We start from the raw sequence: 22,450 nt of genomic DNA, 5'->3' as shown, positions 1-22,450 counted from the left end.
ACGGGTGTGTATTGGTGTAACGGGTGTGTATTGGTGTAACGGGTGTGTTTTGGTGTAACGGGTGTGTATTGGTGTAACGGGTGTGTATTGGTGTAACGGGTGTGTATTGGTGTAACGGGTGTGTATTGGTGTAACGGGTGTGTATTAGTGTAACGGGTGTGTTTTGGTGTAACGGGTGTGTATTGGTGTAACGGGTGTGTATTGGTGTAACGGGTGTGTTTTGGTGTAACGGGTGTGTATTGGTGTAACGGGTGTGTATTAGTGTAACGGGTGTGTATTGGTGTAACGGGTGTGTATTAGTGTAACGGGTGTGTATTGGTGTAACGGGTGTGTTTTGGTGTAACGGGTGTGTATTGGTGTAACGGGTGTGTATTGGTTAGAGGCGGTGCTTAACGGGAGGATCCTCTCTCTCTCTCTCTGCAGACCTGCCTCCTCTTCCTCCTCCTCCGGTAAAGTTAACGGACTCCGGTGAAAGCAGGATTTCTGACCGGTTGTTGAATCAACGACGGCCTGATTACCGGCGGACACCGACCGGACCGGCGACACAGAGAGGTAAGAAACGTTAAAACGGTGAACGACTCTGAGAAAGGGAGAAGCAGTACCGGAGGTCCGGACTCGGTTCGTGAAGAACAGCTGCTGACAGACAGTCAGAGAGCAGCGGGTCGGTTCAGCTGGTAACGGCTCTGGTTCTTGTTCTGGTTCTGAGCTGCTGTCAAGACTTTAATGTAAAACACAAAGAGCTGCATGTGATTTATAAAGAGCTGCATGTGATTTACAAAGAGCTGCATGTGATTTATAAAGAGCTGCATGTGATTTATAAAGAGCTGCATGTGATTTACAAAGAGCTGCATGTGATTTATAAAGAGCTGCATGTGATTTATAAAGAGCTGCATGTGGTGACAGAAGGCTGCAGCTCCGTGCGTGTGATTTATAGAGAGGTGCATGTGTGTTAATAACAGAGTAATGAACAGGCTGAACTTACAGGTTTAATGTATTGGTTGTGTTGTGTTGTGTTGTGTGTTTTAATGCATTGGTTGTGTTGTGTTGTGTTGTGTTGTGTTGTGTGTTTTAATGCATTGGTTGTGTTGTGATGTGTTGTGTTGTGTTGTGTTGTGTTGTGTGTTTTAATGTATTGGTTGTGTTGTGTTGTGTTGTGTTGTGTTGTGTTGTGTGTTTTAATGCATTGGTTGTGTTGTGTTGTGTTGTGTTGTGTGTTTTAATGCATTGGTTGTGTTGTGTTGTGTTGTGTTGTGTTGTGTTGTGTTGTGTTGTGTGTTTTAATGTATTGGTTGTGTTGTGTTGTGTTGTGTTGTGTTGTGTGTTTTAATGCATTGGTTGTGTTGTGTTGTGTTGTGTTGTGTTGTGTTGTGTGTTTTAATGCATTGGTTGTGTTGTGTTGTGTTGTGTTGTGTTGTGTTGTGTTGTGTTGTGTTGTGTGTTTTAATGTATTGGTTGTGTTGTGTTGTGTTGTGTTGTGTGTTTTAATGTATTGGTTGTGTTGTGTTGTGTTGTGTTGTGTGTTTTAATGCATTGGTTGTGTTGTGTTGTGTTGTGTTGTGTTGTGTTGTGTGTTTTAATGCATTGGTTGTGTTGTGTTGTGTTGTGTTGTGTTGTGTTGTGTTTTGTGTTTTAATGCATTGGTTGTGTTGTGTTGTGTTGTGTTGTGTTGTGTTGTGTTGTGTTGTGTGTTTTAATGTATTGGTTGTGTTGTGTTGTGATGTGTTGTGTTGTGTTGTGTGTTTTAATGTATTGGTTGTGTTGTGTTGTGTTGTGTTGTGTTGTGTGTTTTAATGTATTGGTTGTGTTGTGTTGTGTTGTGTGTTTTAATGTATTGGTTGTGTTGTGTTGTGTTGTGTTGTGTTGTGTTGTGTTGTGTTGTGTGTTTTAATGTATTGGTTGTGTTGTGTTGTGTTGTGTTGTGTTGTGTGTTTTAATGTATTGGTTGTGTTGTGTTGTGTTGTGTTGTGTTGTGTTGTGTTGTGTTGTGTTGTGTGTTTTAATGTATTGGTTGTGTTGTGTTGTGATGTGTTGTGTTGTGTTGTGTTGTGTTGTGTTGTGTGTTTTAATGTATTGGTTGTGTTGTGTTGTGATGTGTTGTGTTGTGTGTTTTAATGCATTCTGTGTCTAAGTGTAACTTCCCTTCAGTGTGTTCCTGTCTGTTTCTGCCAGCAGCTTAAATTAGCTCCTGTGGGGGAGGGGGGGGGGGGGGACCCTCCAGCTGTTCACAGAACTGAGCTGCTCATCTGTCACACTACACACTGCTGAGCATTCAGACTATCTCAGGTATTCTGTTTTTTTATTTCAACTGGCCAACACCAGCTACAGCGTCACATATCACCGGTGACCTGAGCCAGCAGGTCTACGGTGTTATTGACCTGATAAGATCTCATCTGAGTGAACTCCCATCTGAGATTATGTCTGCAGCAGGACACGTTGCTGTTCCATACAGGACAGAGAAACCTCAGGCACTCCTGAAGTCACTCCTGAAGGCACTCCTCAGAGGGGGTTTCAGTCACTGGTGGGATCACTGAATCCTCCACAGAGTGAGGTAGATGATGATGATGATGATGATGATGATGATGATGATGGTGGGATCACTGAATCCTCCACAGAGTGAGGTAGATGATGATGATGATGATGATGATGATGATGATGATGGTGATGATGATGATGATGATGATGATGATGATGATGATGATGGTGATGATGATGATGATGGTGATGGTGATGATGATGATGGTGATGGTGATGGTGATGGTGATGGTGATGGTGGTGATGGTGATGGTGGTGATGGTGATGGTGGTGGTGGTGATGGTGATGGTGATGGTGATGGTGATGGTGATGATGCTGATGGTGATGGTGATGGTGGTGATGGTGATGGTGGTGATGGTGATGGTGGTGGTGGTGGTGGTGGTGATGGTGATGGTGGTGATGGTGATGGTGGTGATGATGGTGATGGTGATGGTGGTGATGGTGATGGTGATGGTGATGGTGATGGTGATGGTGGTGATGATGATGATGGTGATGGTGGGATCACTGAATCCTCCACAGAGTGAGGTAGATGATGATGATGATGATGATGATGATGATGATGATGGTGGGATCACTGAATCCTCCACAGAGTGAGGTAGATGATGATGATGATGATGATGGTGATGGTGATGATGATGATGATGATGGTGATGATGATGATGATGATGATGATGATGATGATGATGATGATGGTGATGATGATGATGATGATGATGGTGGGATCACTGAATCCTCCACAGAGTGAGGTAGATGATGATGATGATGATGATGGTGATGGTGATGGTGATGGTGATGATGGTGATGGTGATGGTGATGATGGTGATGGTGGTGATGGTGATGGTGATGGTGATGATGCTGATGGTGGTGGTGGTGGTGGTGATGGTGGTGATGGTGGTGATGGTGATGGTGATGGTGATGGTGATGGTGATGGTGATGGTGCTGATGCTGATGGTGGTGGTGGTGGTGGTGGTGATGGTGATGGTGATGGTGGTGGTGATGGTGATGGTGATGATGCTGATGGTGGTGGTGGTGGTGGTGATGGTGGTGATGGTGGTGATGGTTATGGTGGTGATGGTGATGGTGATGGTGATGGTGATGGTGATGATGCTGATGGTGGTGGTGGTGGTGGTGGTGGTGGTGGTGGTGGTGGTGGTGGTGGTGATGGTGATGGTGGTGATGGTGGTGATGGTGATGGTGATGATGGTGATGGTGGTGATGATGATGATGATGATGATGATGATGATGATGATGATGATGGTGAGATCACTGAATCCTCCACAGAGTGAGGTAGATGATGATGATGATGATGATGATGATGGTGATGGTGATGGTGATGGTGATGATGATGATGATGATGATGATGGTGATGGTGATGGTGATGATGATGATGATGATGATGATGATGATGATGGTGATGGTGGGAGGAGGCACAGCTGTGTGTTGACTCAAAGCTCCTCTTTCTCTGTAGAATGTGACGTTCTGCCCTCATGCTAACTGCTAACTGCTAACTGCTAACTGCTAACTGTCAGTGTTACTACAGACTCTTGATGTCCAGGTGAGTCTCTCCTGGTTCAGCTCAGGTGTTCATCACCAGCAGGTTATTTCACAGCCGGGGAGTCTCGGCGGTATTCATCTGTTTTCTAGCTGCAGGAGAGTTTTCAGCCACAGACGATCAATACTGTCCTCAGGTCAGTTGTCCCATTGTTAGTGTTCACATCACAGGCTAAAGGCCGTGGTGAGTTAGTTTAGCTGTTCTGATCAGAGAACTGGCATCAATACCTTTTGTTTGCACTATTTCACTTCTCTAAATACAGCAGTTGTATCCTCCATTTAGCCTTCACTTCCTTCATTATATCATTCTCTCCAGATCCTCTATTAGTGACTATGATTTTAACCAGGCCTGTCGGTCCATTAAAGTAGTTCATCATTAATTAATCACACATTTATCTGTTCTAAATGTTCCTTAAAGGGAGATTAGTCAAGTATTTAATCCTCTTATCAACATGGGAGTGGACAAATATGCTGCTTTTATGCATTTAGCATAAAACAATATGCTCCCATCATAACATGGCAAACTGCAGCCCAACAGGCAACAACAGCTGTCAGTGTGTCAGTGTGCTGACTTCACTATGACTTGCCCCAAACTGCATGTGATTATCATAAAGTGGGCATGTCTGTAAAGGGGAGACTCGTGGGTACCCATAGAACCCATTTACATTCACTGATCTGGAGGTCAGAGGTCAAGGGACCCCTTTCCTCTCCGAACATTAAGCGTACGTTTGGAGCGTTATTTAGTCAGCCTGCTGTCGGGCTAGTGTGACATGGTTGGTGCAGACGGATTCCTCAGCTTCCTTCTGAGCTTTAAAACTGGCTACAGTGACATAAAGTACTACAGTGACATAAAGTACTACAGTGACATAAAGTACTACAGTGACATAAAGTACTACAGTGACAGTTGAAGTCTCAGATGCTGTAACTTATAACATCACTTATTCTCTCCTAGTTAGGGTTAGTGAGGGTTAGCATTCATATCTCAACCATTTCATCAGATCTTCTGTAGACCTCTCTGAAGAGCCCAGATCTCTGAGTTCAGGACATCAGAGTGGAGGAGTCTGTAGATTGAATCATTGAGCAGTGAAATGGATCCAGATGTGTGGGTGAAGCAGGCTCAGACTCTCTGATAGAGAGGTTATAAAGGGTGTAGCTGCTGTATGACAGCGTGCTCTCTCACAGGTCTGGGCAGGTTTGAGGTTTTTGTTTTCTCTGAAGGCAGCGTGGTGTTCTACTGCCTCCACAAAACCGCCGTTATATAAGTCACATTCATGTGTGAACTCCGAGTGATGGGCAGTCCTCACTCTGAGGCCTCGCCTACTAGTTCCAAGAAATCTGTGATTCATGCTGTAGTGAATGTCTTTGTTATTCTCCCTCTCGTGTTTCTGTCTCATTTACAATCCAGTTCATCACTGTACTATAGTAGTAAACCACTCAGTACTGTACTATAGTAGTAAACCACTCAGTACTGGAGTATAGTAGTACACCACTCAGTACTGGAGTATAGTAGTAAACCACTCAGTACTGTACTATAGTAGTAAACCACTCAGTACTGGAGTATAGTAGTAAACCACTCAGTACTGTACTATAGTAGTAAACCACTCAGTACTGGAGTATAGTAGTAAACCACTCAGTACTGTACTATAGTAGTAAACCACTCAGTACTGGAGTATAGTAGTACACCACTCAGTACTGGAGTATAGTAGTAAACCACTCAGTACTGTACTATAGTAGTAAACCACTCAGTACTGGAGTATAGTAGTAAACCACTCAGTACTGGAGTATAGTAGTAAACCACTCAGTACTGGAGTATAGTAGTAAACCACTCAGTACTGTACTATAGTAGTAAACCACTCAGTACTGGAGTATAGTAGTAAACCACTCAGTACTGTACTATAGTAGTAAACCACTCAGTACTGGAGTATAGTAGTAAACCACTCAGTACTGTACTATAGTAGTAAACCACTCAGTACTGTACTATAGTAGTAAACCACTCAGTACTGTACTATAGTAGTAAACCACTCAGTACTGGAGTATAGTAGTACACCACTCAGTACTGGAGTATAGTAGTACACCACTCAGTACTGTACTATAGTAGTAAACCACTCAGTACTGGAGTATAGTAGTACACCACTCAGTACTGTACTATAGTAGTAAACCACTCAGTACTGGAGTATAGTAGTACACCACTCAGTACTGTACTATAGTAGTAAACCACTCAGTACTGGAGTATAGTAGTACACCACTCAGTACTGTACTATAGTAGTAAACCACTCAGTACTGTACTATAGTAGTAAACCACTCAGTACTGGAGTATAGTAGTAAACCACTCAGTACTGTACTATAGTAGTAAACCACTCAGTACTGGAGTATAGTAGTACACCACTCAGTACTGGAGTATAGTAGTACACCACTCAGTACTGTACTATAGTAGTAAACCACTCAGTACTGTACTATAGTAGTAAACCACTCAGTACTGGAGTATAGTAGTAAACCACTCAGTACTGGAGTATAGTAGTACACCACTCAGTACTGTACTATAGTAGTAAACCACTCAGTACTGGAGTATAGTAGTACACCACTCAGTACTGTACTATAGTAGTAAACCACTCAGTACTGTACTATAGTAGTAAACCACTCAGTACTGGAGTATAGTAGTACACCACTCAGTACTGTACTATAGTAGTACACCACTCAGTACTGGAGTATAGTAGTACACCACTCAGTACTGTACTATAGTAGTAAACCACTCAGTACTGGAGTATAGTAGTACACCACTCAGTACTGTACTATAGTAGTAAACCACTCAGTACTGTACTATAGTAGTACACCACTCAGTACTGTACTATAGTAGTACACCACTCAGTACTGTACTATAGTAGTACACCACTCAGTACTGGAGTATAGTAGTAAACCACTCAGTACTGGAGTATAGTAGTACACCACTCAGTACTGTACTATAGTAGTACACCACTCAGTACTGTACTATAGTAGTACACCACTCAGTACTGGAGTATAGTAGTACACCACTCAGTACTGGAGTATAGTAGTACACCACTCAGTACTGTACTATAGTAGTAAACCACTCAGTACTGGAGTATAGTAGTACACCACTCAGTACTGGAGTATAGTAGTAAACCACTCAGTACTGTACTATAGTAGTACACCACTCAGTACTGGAGTATAGTAGTACACCACTCAGTACTGGAGTATAGTAGTACACCACTCAGTACTGTACTATAGTAGTACACCACTCAGTACTGGAGTATAGTAGTACACCACTCAGTACTGGAGTATAGTAGTACACCACTCAGTACTGTACTATAGTAGTACACCACTCAGTACTGGAGTATAGTAGTACACCACTCAGTACTGGAGTATAGTAGTACACCACTCAGTACTGTACTATAGTAGTACACCACTCAGTACTGGAGTATAGTAGTACACCACTCAGTACTGGAGTATAGTAGTACACCACTCAGTACTGTACTATAGTAGTACACCACTCAGTACTGGAGTATAGTAGTAAACCACTCAGTACTGTACTATAGTAGTACATCACTCAGTACTGGAGTATAGTAGTACACCACTCAGTACTGTACTATAGTAGTACACCACTCAGTACTGGAGTATAGTAGTAAACCACTCAGTACTGTACTATAGTAGTACACCACTCAGTACTGGAGTATAGTAGTACACCACTCAGTACTGTACTATAGTAGTAAACCACTCAGTACTGGAGTATAGTAGTACACCACTCAGTACTGTACTATAGTAGTACATCACTCAGTACTGGAGTATAGTAGTACACCACTCAGTACTGGAGTATAGTAGTACACCACTCAGTACTGTACTATAGTAGTACACCACTCAGTACTGGAGTATAGTAGTACACCACTCAGTACTGTACTATAGTAGTAAACCACTCAGTACTGGAGTATAGTAGTACACCACTCAGTACTGGAGTATAGTAGTACACCACTCAGTTCTTCACATATTACCTTACAGTAGTAGTAAAGAAATAAAATAAAGTAATAAAGTAGGCTACTATAGTGACATAAAGTACTAGAGTGACATAAAGTACTAGAGTGACATAAAGTACTAGAGTGACATAAAGTACTATAGTGACATAAAGTACTACAGTTACATAAAGTACTAGAGTGACATAAAGTACTACAGTTACATAAAGTACTAGAGTGACATAAAGTACTAGAGTGACATAAAGTACTACAGTTACATAAAGTACTAGAGTGACATAAAGTACTAGAGTGACATAAAGTACTACAGTTACATAAAGTACTAGAGTGACATAAAGTACTACAGTTACATAAAGTACTAGAGTGACATAAAGTACTAGAGTGACATAAAGTACTACAGTTACATAAAGTACTAGAGTGACATAAAGTACTAGAGTGACATAAAGTACTAGAGTGACATAAAGTTGTTGTACTGGCTGTAGCTGCAGGGATCCATCCAGATGAAGAAGGTTCTAGTCAGTGAGTCAGATATTACTACTCGTGTGAAACCAGTGACTCGGCCTGCCCAGTGACCCGTTGAGCAAACAGCCCGTTAATAGCAGGAGAGAGTTCCGGTGTTCACGCAGTGAGTCACAGTAACGTGTGCATGTAGAAAGCAGTGGAGAGCGTGACGAGTCACAGTAACGTGTGCATGTAGAAAGCAGTGGAGAGCGTGACGAGTCACAGTAACGTGTGCATGTAGAAAGCAGTGGAGAGCGTGGCGAGTCACAGTAACGTGTGCATGTAGAATGCAGTGGAGAGCGTGGCGAGTCACAGTAACGTGTGCATGTAGAATGCAGTGGAGAGCGTGGCGAGTCACAGTAACATGTGCATGTAGAATGCAGTGGAGAGCGTGGCGAGTCACAGTAACGTGTGCATGTAGAATGCAGTGGAGAGCGTGGCGAGTCACAGTAACATGTGCATGTAGAATGCAGTGGAGAGCGTGGCGAGTCACAGTAACGTGTGCATGTAGAATGCAGTGGAGAGCGTGGCGAGTCACAGTAACGTGTGCATGTAGAAAGCAGTGGAGAGCGTGGCGAGTCACAGTAACGTGTGCATGTAGAATGCAGTGGAGAGCGTGGCGAGTCACAGTAACATGTGCATGTAGAATGCAGTGGAGAGCGTGGCGAGTCACAGTAACATGTGCATGTAGAAAGCAGTGGAGAGCGTGGCGAGTCACAGTAACATGTGCATGTAGAATGCAGTGGAGAGCGTGGCGAGTCACAGTAACGTGTGCATGTAGAAAGCAGTGGAGAGCGTGGCGAGTCACAGTAACGTGTGCATGTAGAATGCAGTGGAGAGCGTGGCGAGTCACAGTAACATGTGCATGTAGAAAGCAGTGGAGAGCGTGGCGAGTCACAGTAACATGTGCATGTAGAATGCAGTGGAGAGCGTGGCGAGTCACAGTAACGTGTGCATGTAGAATGCAGTGGAGAGCGTGGCGAGTCACAGTAACGTGTGCATGTAGAAAGCAGTGGAGAGCGTGGCGAGTCACAGTAACGTGTGCATGTAGAATGCAGTGGAGAGCGTGGCGAGTCACAGTAACATGTGCATGTAGAATGCAGTGGAGAGCGTGGCGAGTCACAGTAACATGTGCATGTAGAAAGCAGTGGAGAGCGTGGCGAGTCACAGTAACATGTGCATGTAGAATGCAGTGGAGAGCGTGGCGAGTCACAGTAACGTGTGCATGTAGAAAGCAGTGGAGAGCGTGGCGAGTCACAGTAACGTGTGCATGTAGAATGCAGTGGAGAGCGTGGCGAGTCACAGTAACATGTGCATGTAGAAAGCAGTGGAGAGCGTGGCGAGTCACAGTAACATGTGCATGTAGAATGCAGTGGAGAGCGTGGCGAGTCACAGTAACGTGTGCATGTAGAAAGCAGTGGAGAGCGTGGCGAGTCACAGTAACGTGTGCATGTAGAATGCAGTGGAGAGCGTGGCGAGTCACAGTAACGTGTGCATGTAGAAAGCAGTGGAGAGCGTGGCGAGTCACAGTAACGTGTGCATGTAGAATGCAGTGGAGAGCGTGGCCTGTGGTTGTGAAGGCCAAAGGAGGCTCACAGCGTGGGAGGAGGTGAAGCAGCAGCAGGGGGAAGACTCTCTGGGCTCCCCCTTCCCCTTCTCCTCCTCCCTGTTAGTCATTGTGACGGAGAGCAGCTGATGGAGGGAAACACTTTCCATAGCAACCGAGCACGTCCTCCTCCGTCCTCCCCTCCTGTTAACCTGATGCAATCTGTCCACGCTTCACTGAAGAGATCAGTTATTGTAGTTTCACACTAGACGTAGATTTCTCTCTCTGCTCAGAGGAGCTCGGCAGTGTTTTACAACCACAGCATGACGGTGGAGTCGGTGGTTTACACCCTGCAAGTGTTGCAACAGCACATTTCCTTGACTCAAGGCGTGGGCGTTATGACAGCTTGCACAAATATTAGTCTACACAGAAAAAGGTCATCCCCAAGTGTACCTTGAAGTGCTTTATGGTTGTTGACAGTTTTTATGTCAAGACACAGTTAAACTAGGGCTTAATCACCATTAATCACACATGTTTTATCTGTTCTAAATGAACCTTAAAGGGAGATTAGTCAAGTATTTAATACTCTTATCAACATGAGAGTGGACAAATATGCTGCTTTATGTAAATGTCCAGAAACCCTCACAGGTACTGCATTTAGCATAAAACAATATGCTCCAATCAGAACATGGCAAACTGCAGCCCAACAGGCAACAACAGCTGTCAGTGTGTCAGTGTGCTGACTTGACTATGACATGTGATTATCATAAAGTGGGCATGTCTGTAAAGGGGAGACTCGTGGGTACCCATAGAACCCATTTACATTCACTGATCTAGAGGTCAGAGGTCAAGGGACCCCTTTGAAAATGGACATGACAGTTTTTCCTCGCCAACATTTAGTGTAAGTTTGGAGCGTTATTTAACCTCCTTCATGACCAGCTAGTCTGACCTGGTTGGTACCGATGGATTCATCAGGTTCTCTAGTTTCAGATGATACCAGCATCTTCACTCTAGCTTTAAAGTTACTGCATTAAAGAAATTAGTGGCGTTAAAATGAATTTATGTTATGGTGTTATTATGGTGACGTCATGGTGTTGTTATGGTGTTGTTATGGCGTTACTATGGTGTTGTTATGGTGTTGTTATGGTGTTATTATGGTGTTATCATGGTGTTGTCATGGTGTTGTTATGGTGTTGTTATGGTGTTATTATGGTGTTGTTATGGTGTTGTTATGGTGTTATTATGGTGTTGTTATGGTGTTGTTATGGTGTTGTTATGGTGTTGTTATGGTGTTATTATGGTGTAATCATGGTGTTATTATGGCTTTATTATGGCTTTATTATGGCGTTAACTCTGACAGCCCTAATTTAAAAGCATGCATGTGTGAAGGAAGATGGCAGCTGAATTGTCCTCTTCAGATCTGCAGTGATCTCACTGTGACGTCTTTCATGAAGCAGTTGTTTTGGTATTTTTCAGTTGCGTGGTCAGACGAGAAGGAGAGAGTGTCGGGTTCTAAACCGGTTCTCAGAGGTCTATGTGAGAGTTGAAGTTGCTCAAGCTGTTGCTACTTGAAGAAGCATTAGAAATGTTTCTATAACATGAAACCTTCTTACAGTTTGTCACATCATGATCTGGACCACAGCTCAACAAGCCTCACACTTTCAGACCACCTGAAATATTCATACTGGTTCCAGTAAGCTCATTAAGATGATGCCACTGGTTTTTAAAACTCCATCCAACGTTGCAGAGTGCCGTATATTACTCTGCTCATCTCTAAGTGCACTGGGAATGCCGCTTCCTGTGCTCCGTCTTCGGACTGATTCCCGCTCTGCAGCGTGCATGCAAATCATTATCTAATCAGGAAGTGAGGAATCAGATTACTCCGATAGGCTCGAGATGTTGTTGAACCAGACAATAATGATGATGATGATGATGATGATGATACAGGTCGGTTAGGAGACAAAACAGACATGATGCTGCTCACGACATCCCGGCCCTCTGGAGAAACAACACAATAGGCGTCTTTATGACTATTATTAGTTTATTAATATGAGCGTGTTTGACAGTGGAGTCAGGAGCATATTTATATTTATATATTTATATTTTCATATTTATATTTTTATATATTATATGTTTATATTATATCTATATATTTATATTTGTATATTCATATTTATATATTTCTGTATTTATATTTTTATATTTATACATTTTTATATTTATATTTATATTTTTATATTTATATTTATATTTTTATATGTATATTTCCAGGCTGTATCAATCAGGTGATCAGTAGCAGATGGCGGTTGCTGATGCCTTCTGAATGTGTGTGTTGAATCAGACCTGGTCCACCTGATGGGCTGCGTGAACACTGCTAGGCAACGCCGCTGACCTTTAGAGGGAATTAAGTGAGGACGGTGTGAAGCTCTCAGAGTCCACAGACCGATCACATGTAAAGAAGAGTGGGTGTTCTCTCACATTATGTCACTTCTTTCTCTCAGTGCACTCTTTGTGCTTTAAGTACTGTGATATTCTGTTGAGTGCAGACGGCCGTCACTGATACCTGCGCTGGCTGCACTTTAATGTGTGATCACACCTGTGGACAACAGTGTGAACAACACCTTTACAGTGAGGTCCTTTTCATCAGGCTGGACTGAAAACCACTAAACCACAAATGGCTGATATATAAGATTTACCTTCAGTTCAGTACAGTTATCATACTGTATATATCATGTATTTATGGGGTTCTATGAGGTTCAGACTTTGGATCAGAACCTCATAGAACCCCACTGAGAACACCTGAACTATCCCTTTAAGGTTGAACGCTGCCTACGTCCCCATACTTCCTGCTGTAGAGTTTCTCTTTAGCTTCGCTGTCGTTCACTTACAGTATTAAAATCAATCAGCAGACTGTTAGAACTTCTCCAACAGACTCGTGTAAAACCTGACTCATTGTTTCCAGAGGTTATCGTTGCCTGGTGCTGCAGGTGAAGTGCAGATTCATTTAGAAAGTCTCATATTTGAATGGTCCTGTAATTTAAATCTAATGCAGTCTGCTGTGATGGAAGTTTCTAACATCACTGAATCACTGCTGTTCTCCTTTAAAGTGATGATTACTGAACAATAGAGAAGAAAGGTCAGTAAACTGCCTCAATAACGTCCGTCCTATCTATATTATATTATATTATTATACTATATATTATAGCTAACGTTAGCCACCATAAGCTTCTGCTCATACCAGCCCAGCCCTGATATTATTAAATAGAGAAATGGAGCGTTTTCTGACTTATTAACTCAGCATGTAGAAGCATGTAGCTTCCTGCTTCTTATGGAGAGATCATCTTTACTTATTGATTATCAGCTGCTATCAGGTGTTCTATAATCTGGTGTCAGTCTGTCCCCGTCTGTCCTCTCTCATCATGTCACCGACATCCGTCTACAGCAGCACCGTTACACAGGATGTCCATGGAGTAGTGATGGACATACATCTGTCTGTCATCAGGGAATCTCCTTTATTATGTGTTAAAGGTCCCATATTGTAAAAAGTGAGGTTTCCATGTCTTTTATATTATAAGGCAGGTTTAAGTGCTTTATAAATACTGTTAAACTATCAAAACGCTCAATATACAGAGAAACACACAAAGCCCGTATACAGAAATTGTGCGTTTGAAACAAGCCGTTAGGATTTCTGTCCATTTGTGATGTCACAAATCTACAATATATTTAGATCATTACACGGTTTTAAACGTAAACATTCTAAATGTGTCCCAGTTTATTTCCTGTTGCAGTGTATGTGAACGACATCAGCTGACAGGAAGTAAACATGGACCCAAGCTGTTGCCTAGCAAAGCAATTCCGTTGTTGAAATGCACTAAAACGGAGCGTTTCAGACAGAGGGTGAATACAGGTATATTCAGACAGACAGAACGAGGAAAATAATGTTGTTTTTTTTAACATACAGCATGTAAACATGTTCTAGTAGAAACACACAATACAAACATGAACCTGAAAATGAGCTGATATGGGACCTTTAAGTGCATGTTTGCTTCTGGAGGTTTTCATATGGAACCCAGCACATGTCCCTCCAGACTTCATGTTTCTGACTTCAGAACTACGAGCTTCTTCTTCTTCTGTGTCAGATTCAGATTTCATGCTCACTTTTGGACATTTTGACATTTAAGTCTGTTCCTTCAGCTTGGAGGGGACGTCCCTTCTCTTGACTCTGACCTCTCTGCAAGATTTCATTGTTTATTTCCACATTTCAACACTTGGTTGTTGTCCTCCTTTATGCTAAACTAAACCACATGCTGGATCTAAGTCTGGTGTTATATTAGTCCGATATGGGCCAGTGGGTGTACGGAAAGAGAGTCTGGGTGCAGAGAATCCCTCGAGTCAGAGAGTCATTTAGCCTGACATGGTTTCCACCAGACTCTTGGCCCAGTTTCTAGTATGGAGTCACATGTTGCTGGTGGTGAGAGATTTAAAATAAATGCAGTATTCAGACGTGAGAACACACAAAGTGTTGATGCTCGGCAGTGAAGCTGAATTTCAGATCATTTTATTCACCAACACATCGAGGAAAGACTGTGAGCGCGGACCACACTGATATATACACTATACATATACACTATATATATATATATATATATATATATATACTTTATATATTCTAATTATGCTTCATTGTGTTTACTGGAAGGGAAAAGAGGTTTTAACATGTGTACCGTGTTTCAGTGCAGATGTTGCTGCTTCACTCTGGATATTCAGTGTGGTTCTCTGTGTGGTTCTCTGTGTGGTTCTCTGTGTGGTTCTCTGGGTTCTCACAGAGCCGTGGAGATGATGTGGTTCTCTGGGTTCTCACAGAGCCGTGGAGATGATGTGGTTCTCTGGGTTCTCACAGAGCCGTGGAGATGATGTGGTTCTGCTTTTATGTTTTACAAAGCGGCCGTCTGCAATGCACCCACCTCCTCTCTTCTCTGTTCTCTCTGCGTCTCTGTCTCACTGTTCCAGGCACCATGTCCACCCCCACACACCCAGAGGTAAAGGAGCTGAACCCTGTCGACTTCATCCAGCTACAGCACTACATCGAATGTGAGTACAGACGGGCAGGAAGGCTTAACGCCCCCCCCCTCCACTTCCACTTCCACCCACACACACACTCATTTACACTCGCTCACGGTGTGTCACATCTAGAAGAGGCTGCAGGCGGACAAACTCTGTTTCTGCAGATAAATCTGTATTATATATATTATACATATTACATATATTATCTATGTTATATACATTATCTATATTATCTATGTTATCTATATTACATATATTATCTATATTATATATATTATCTATATTCACTGTGTAATCTACTGTATGATGGTGACGTCCAGCAGAGTGATACAAGATGTCTTAAAGTCAACATGTGAGACGTCCCTGTGTGTCCCTGTGTGTCCCTGTGTGTCCATGTGTGTGTCCATGTGTCCCTGTGTGTGTCTCTGTTTGCAGACTGCAGTGTGAAGGTGAAGGACGTCCTGAGGGAGTTTGATGCAGATGGCGATCTGGCCCGGCACAGACATGGAGAGGTGAGGGGGGTGGGGGGACGGGACGGGACGGGACGGCGTGTCCTGCTGCTCGCCATCAGGTCCAGAACTCCGTCCCAGTGATGTCAGCGACCACATGACCAGACAGAGTTCTGTCTCTCAGAGCAGCAGCTTAATGAGAAATGAGCTTCTGATTTATACCTATTGATCCGTTAGTTAATGATCCTGATTCAGACCATCGATCATGTTGATCAGCTGTCTTCACACCGTCGATCATGTTGATCAGCTGTCTGCAGCGCAGTGGAGTGAAGCTGCAGATGTAAATTACCTCCTTAGTTTAGCCCATGCAGTGAGGCTGTGCTAAGCGGCGTGCTGAGCGGTGTGCTGAGCGGCGCGCTGAGCGCCGTGCTGAGCGGCGTGCTGAGCGGCGTGCTGACCGGCGTGCTGAATGGCGTGCTGAGCGGCGTGGTGAGCGGCGTGCTGAATGGCGTGCTGAATGGCGTGCTGACCGGCGTGCTGAGCGGCGTGCTGAATGGCGTGCTGAATGGCGTGCAACGGAAGCTCAAAGGATGAATTAGATGTTCCCGGTGCTGTCGGAGCTGCCGACTACTCAGAGCAGGAAGCAGCTGCAGTCGGTCCTAACGGGTCGTTGGGCTGCAGACGCTTTAATTAGATAATGAAGGAAATGTTTTTGTATTTAATGAGAGAAAACATAAATATAAAACATAAAGTTCTAGTTAAAGGGACTGTTTATAAGAATCCTAAATGTCTTGTTAACAGCTTCACCTGTGGCCGTTAAGTCAACTAAAGTCAGCGTCCTGTTGCTGGCGCTTGTGCTCGCTCTACATAGACATGAAGGAGCATCACTCAACACAGTGAGGAGACACACGTCAGCTAAAAGCACAATATCACTCTATATTCCAGCTGCTTGGCAGTAATGTTAGCTGACCAGACCAAGGTCTCTCCATGAATCAATGCTGATCCTAGTGTTGGCTTTTCCTGCCTCAGCCTCCCGACCGCGGCCGGAGGGAACGGGGGAGACGCCGGAGTTTTGGTCGGAGACGATAACGTTTCTCTCTGCGGAGCCCCGTCACTTCACAAGACACGGGAAACCTCTGTTGGTCTGGAGGAGCTGCAGCAGTTATTTCTGCACAAACGTCCACTGAACATTCACTAGATATTCTCAGAGCTAAACTAACTCTTCTGCAGTGTGGAGTGAGCAGCATGCACGTGAGAGGTGGAGAGAGAGAGAGAGAGAGAAGGAGCACGGTGTGTGAGTGAAGGCAGGCAGAGGAGCAGAGGAGCAGAGACTCCGGTCCTGGAGACATTTATATATAATATAATAATAATAATGAACAAGAAGAACTGGGTTTGTGGTTCACCGTTATCAAGGGACTGGTGCTCGTTACTCCTGTAGCGCATCATCAGGTGATGATGACAGAGACCAGGACAGACCGAGACCAGGACAGACAGAGACCTGGTCTTGTCTCCCCCGTTCCCTCCGGCCGCGGTCGGGAGGCTGAGGCGGGAAAAGCCAACACTAGGATCAGCAGTGATTCATGGAGAGACCTTGGTCTGGTCAGCTAACATTACTGCCAAGCAGCTGAAATATAGAGTGATATTGTGCTTTTAGCTGACGTGTGTCTCCTCACTGTGTTGAGCGATGCTCCTTCATGTCTATGTAGAGCGAGCACAAGCGCCAGCAACAGGACGCTGACTTTAGTTGACTTAACGGACACAGGTGAAGCTGTTAACAAGACATTGTCGAGTTAAAACATTACACTGTAAACAGAATGTGACTGTCCCATTCATCCCCCCCCAGTGCATCAATGAAGAAGGCTTCCGTCTCTTCCTGAAGACGTATCTAGGGGTGGAGGACTTCCCCGTGGATCTCTGCCAGAGACTCTTCCGCTCCTTCCAGAACTCTGAACCCGTCCAGGAAGACAGTGAGATCACACAGCACCGATTAACTCAGCTCACATCAGTCTACATTCATCTATCACCTCATGGTCAGACATGCTCTCTCTCTCTCTCTGTCTGTCTCTCTCTCTCTGTCTCTCTCTCTGTCTCTCTCTCTCTCTCTCTCTCTCTCTGTCTCTCTCTCTCTCTCTCTCTCTCTCTCTCTCTCTGTCTCTCTCTCTGTCTCTCTCTCTGTCTCTCTCTCTCTCTCTCTCTTGTCTCTCTCTCTCTCTCTCTCTTCTCTGTCTCTCTCTCTGTCTCTCTCTCTGTCTCTCTCTCTGTCTCTCTCTCTCTCTCTCTCTCTCTCTCTCTCTCTCTCTCTCTGTCTCTCTCTCTGTCTCTCTCTCTGTCTCTCTCTCTCTCTCTCTCTCTCTGTCTCTCTCTCTGTCTCTCTCTCTGTCTCTCTCTCTCTCTCCTCTCTGTCTCTCTCTCTGTCTCTCTCTCTGTCTCTCTCTCCTGTAGAGGAGGTCTTTCTGAAGGATGTCTCGTGTTACTTCTCTCTGCTGGAGGACGGACAGCCCAGGGACAAGCTGGAGTGTGAGTCCTCTGTTTCTTCTCTGATATGATGTGAGAGATGACTGACTTCATCCACAACTTCCACTTTCATTTCCTTCTCTCTCTTCAGTTGCTTTCAAGCTCTATGACAGGGACGGCAACGGAGTCCTCGACAGCTCTGTGAGTGGAGGAAATGTTTCCTTTGAAGAAGTGTCATCACGCCGGCCTCCAGCGCTGAAACGAGTCTGTTGTTGTTGTTGTTGTTCAAACAGGAAGTGGATCGGATCATCGCTCAGATGATGCACGCTGCAGAGTACCTGGGATGGGACGTGTCAGAGCTGAGGCCGGTAAATCCCACAACCAAAGCCTGTACACGCCATACATATAGACTCAGCCCTACGTATAGACTCATCCATACGTATAGACTCAGCCCTACGTATAGACTCATCCATACGTATAGACTCATCCATACGTATAGACTCAGCCCTACGTATAGACTCATCCCTACGTATAGACTCATCCATACATATAGACTCAGCCCTACGTATAGACTCAGCCCTACGTATAGACTCATCCATACGTATAGACTCAGCCCTACGTATAGACTCATCCCTACGTATAGACTCATCCATACATATAGACTCAGCCCTACGTATAGACTCATCCATACGTATAGACTCAGCCCTACGTATAGACTCAGCCCTACGTATAGACTCATCCATACGTATAGACTCAGCCCTACGTATAGACTCATCCCTACGTATAGACTCAGCCCTACGTATAGACTCAGCCCTACGTATAGACTCATCCCTACGTATAGACTCAGCCCTACGTATAGACTCAGCCCTACGTATAGACTCATCCCTACGTATAGACTCATCCATACGTATAGACTCAGCCCTACGTATAGACTCATCCCTACGTATAGACTCATCCCTACGTATAGACTCAGCCCTACGTATAGACTCATCCCTACGTATAGACTCATCCCTACGTATAGACTCATCCATACGTATAGACTCAGCCCTACGTATAGACTCATCCCTACGTATAGACTCATCCATACATATAGACTCAGCCCTACGTATAGACTCATCCCTACGTATAGACTCATCCATACATATAGACTCAGCCCTACGTATAGACTCATCCATACGTATAGACTCAGCCCTACGTATAGACTCAGCCCTACGTATAGACTCATCCCTACGTATAGACTCAGCCCTACGTATAGACTCATCCATACGTATAGACTCAGCCCTACGTATAGACTCAGCCCTACGTATAGACTCAGCCCTACGTATAGACTCAGCCCTACGTATAGACTCATCCATACGTATAGACTCAGCCCTACGTATAGACTCATCCCTACGTATAGACTCATCCATACGTATAGACTCAGCCCTACGTATAGACTCATCCATACGTATAGACTCATCCATACGTATAGACTCAGCCCTACGTATAGACTCATCCATACGTATAGACTCAGCCCTACGTATAGACTCAGCCCTACGTATAGACTCATCCCTACGTATAGACTCAGCCCTACGTATAGACTCATCCATACGTATAGACTCAGCCCTACGTATAGACTCAGCCCTACGTATAGACTCAGCCCTACGTATAGACTCAGCCCTACGTATAGACTCATCCCTACGTATAGACTCAGCCCTACGTATAGACTCAGCCCTACGTATAGACTCATCCATACGTATAGACTCAGTCCTACGTATAGACTCATCCCTATGTATAGACTCAGCCCTAGGTATAGACTCAGCCCTACGTATAGACTCAGCCCTATGTATAGACTCATCCCTACGTATAGACTCAGCCCTACGTATAGACTCATCCCTACGTATAGACTCATCCCTACGTATAGACTCAGCCCTACGTATAGACTCATCCATACGTATAGACTCATCCATACGTATAGACTCAGCCCTAGGTATAGACTCATCCCTACGTATAGACTCATCCCTACGTATAGACTCAGCCCTACGTATAGACTCATCCCTACGTATAGACTCAGCCCTATGTATAGACTCATCCCTACGTATAGACTCAGCCCTACGTATAGACTCATCCATACGTATAGACTCAGCCCTACGTATAGACTCATCCCTACGTAGACTCAGCCCTACGTATAGACTCATCCCTACGTATAGACTCATCCATACGTATAGACTCAGCCCTACGTATAGACTCATCCATACGTATAGACTCATCCATACGTATAGACTCAGCCCTACGTATAGACTCATCCATACGTATAGACTCAACCCTACCTATAGACTCAGCCCTACGTATAGATGCATCTATACACCTACAGTACACCTACAGTACACCTACAGTGTACTGTAGGTGTACTGTAGGTATACTGTAGAATCTACAGTATACCTACAGTATAAGTGGATTGTAAACTAATTCCCACACATGAGTAGTTTCAGAGAACAGCTGATAGAGGCTGGTGTGCTGACTGGATGTGCTTTCATCAGGTTCTGAAGGACATGATGACGGCCATCGATGCTGACAGCAGCGGTACGGTGTCTCTGGAGGAGTGGGTGGAGGGAGGCATGAACAACGTTCCCCTGCTGGTGTTGTTGGGTCTGAAGGTACTTTAACTCACATATCTCTCATTTTTACAGCAGGTGGTAAAACCTCCTTTTACTGCTCTTGTAAAACGTCGACTTGGCGTGCCTCTCCTCTGTCCTTCGCCCCCTCGCCGTCTATAAGGGCCTTTCTGCCGACTCAGTGTTTACAGGGTGTGGTGATGTCAGCTCTGCACCATCAGAGTGCTTCAACGTTTTCCATTTACTCTGCACAATCTCTGCCCACATTTAACTGAGTACCTGCATCAAACAGCAGTCTGTAGGCCCTCTATCTGACTAATGGAATTAAAGAGCGGCTCCATTATTATTATTATCATCATTAATATTATTATTACTATTATTATTATTATTATTATTATTATTATTATTATTATTATTATTATTATTATATCTTTCTGAACTTCCCAGTATTGTTCCTTATTTTCAAATCCAAACATTCACATTTTGGTCAAAGTTTGTTTTAGAATCAAAATATGACCTCGCCGTCAGACGGCCGCTTCACCTCGCCGTCAGTCGGCCGCTTCACCTCGCCGTCAGACGGCCGCTTCACCTCGCCGTCAGTCGGCCGCTTCACCTCGCCGTCAGACGGCCGCTTCACCTCGCCGTCAGTCGGCCGCTTCACCTCGCCGTCAGTCGGCCGCTTCACCTCGCCGTCAGACGGCCGCTTCACCTCGCCGTCAGTCGGCCGCTTCACCTCGCCGTCAGACGGCCGCTTCACCTCGCCGTCAGTCGGCCGCTTCACCTCGCCGTCAGACGGCCGCTTCACCTCGCCGTCAGACGGCCGCTTCACCTCGCCGTCAGACAGCCCTCTCTGACGGGGAACTGAAGCTGTTATATCGCTCTCTTCACAGCCACCAGACTCCATTCATAAAACATCCATTTTACCTCTCAGAAGAACACGGGAGTATACATACAACCCCACTTCAAATATTCGTACCATCCCTTTTCAGTTATTACCAAACTGATCACAGCTAACGTTAACTCAGCTAGTGCTAGCGTTCACATTATTGATAACCTTATTGATTAGCTTACTGTGCTAACTTGCGTCACTGCTGTCTGCTAACGGCTGAGTGAAAAACCCGTAACAGAAGGAGATGGACCAGCCCTTTAACTAAGTGCCTGCAAGAAGCAGCCATGTTGAGGCCCTATCTTTGACTAAAGGAATGAATCAGTGTAATGTTGGGTGTATACATAAGAACGGTTGTCTTAAAGCGAGGACAGATCAGTTGTGTGTTGTTGGGTTTTGTTTAAAAGCTTCATACTGTCGGAAGGCTCGCCCTCTGTGGCGCTCTGAAACCGTGGCCTGGACTCTGCATCTGGGTTTGGCCTCTACAACAATGCTGGGGCCTTCCCCTCAGGCTATTTCTAGCCACCAATGGACATTTGAAGCCCAGGGTGCATGAATTCAGCCCCCCCCGCCCCACACTCGCTCTGCCTCATGCAGTCAGTGACAGGCTGATGCATCACCATTTCACTGTGTAATCCGGATAAAAGCGCCGGTAAACAGATTGAAAGCAACCTTATAATCTCGCGTTGAGAATTTGAGATTATAGTCGGTGTTGGTTTAAATCTCCGTGGTGCTGCAGAACACATGATATGTGGAGCCGCTGCTGCATAATCAGCAGTCTCATTACGGCGAGGTTAGTCACGAGTGGGTGTGAAAAACAACTGTGAAATTCAACGCCGTGCCCACAGTGTCTTTATGAGAGGGCCGGTGATGTTTAACCCAACGTTTAACAAAGG

At 44.6% G+C, this 22,450-nt stretch overlaps 1 protein-coding gene across 2 annotated transcripts in view; it reads left to right on the top strand.

Moving 5' to 3' along the window:
- Positions 1-409: 409 nt before the first annotated feature.
- The window catches only part of dgkaa (diacylglycerol kinase, alpha a), a 35,172-nt gene continuing 13,131 nt past the window's right edge, over positions 410-22,450 (top strand). Inside the window, exons 1-8 of one of the 2 annotated variants that reach the window (XM_074645215.1) lie at positions 410-552; positions 15,118-15,198; positions 15,607-15,683; positions 17,464-17,587; positions 18,063-18,137; positions 18,226-18,275; positions 18,368-18,442; positions 20,594-20,710. In XM_074645215.1, the coding sequence (XP_074501316.1) occupies positions 15,123-15,198; positions 15,607-15,683; positions 17,464-17,587; positions 18,063-18,137; positions 18,226-18,275; positions 18,368-18,442; positions 20,594-20,710 (594 nt within the window). In that variant the 5' untranslated portion in view covers positions 410-552; positions 15,118-15,122. The remainder of the gene's footprint in view (positions 553-15,117; positions 15,199-15,606; positions 15,684-17,463; positions 17,588-18,062; positions 18,138-18,225; positions 18,276-18,367; positions 18,443-20,593; positions 20,711-22,450) is intronic. The other variant, XM_074645217.1, reaches the window with a different exon arrangement.

This window comes from Sebastes fasciatus, chromosome 8 (genome assembly GCF_043250625.1).
Source record: "Sebastes fasciatus isolate fSebFas1 chromosome 8, fSebFas1.pri, whole genome shotgun sequence".
NCBI classification, from domain to species: domain Eukaryota; kingdom Metazoa; phylum Chordata; class Actinopteri; order Perciformes; family Sebastidae; genus Sebastes; species Sebastes fasciatus.
The sequence above is the reverse complement of the archived record's forward strand: the minus strand, read 5'-3'. Positions and strand labels throughout refer to the sequence as shown.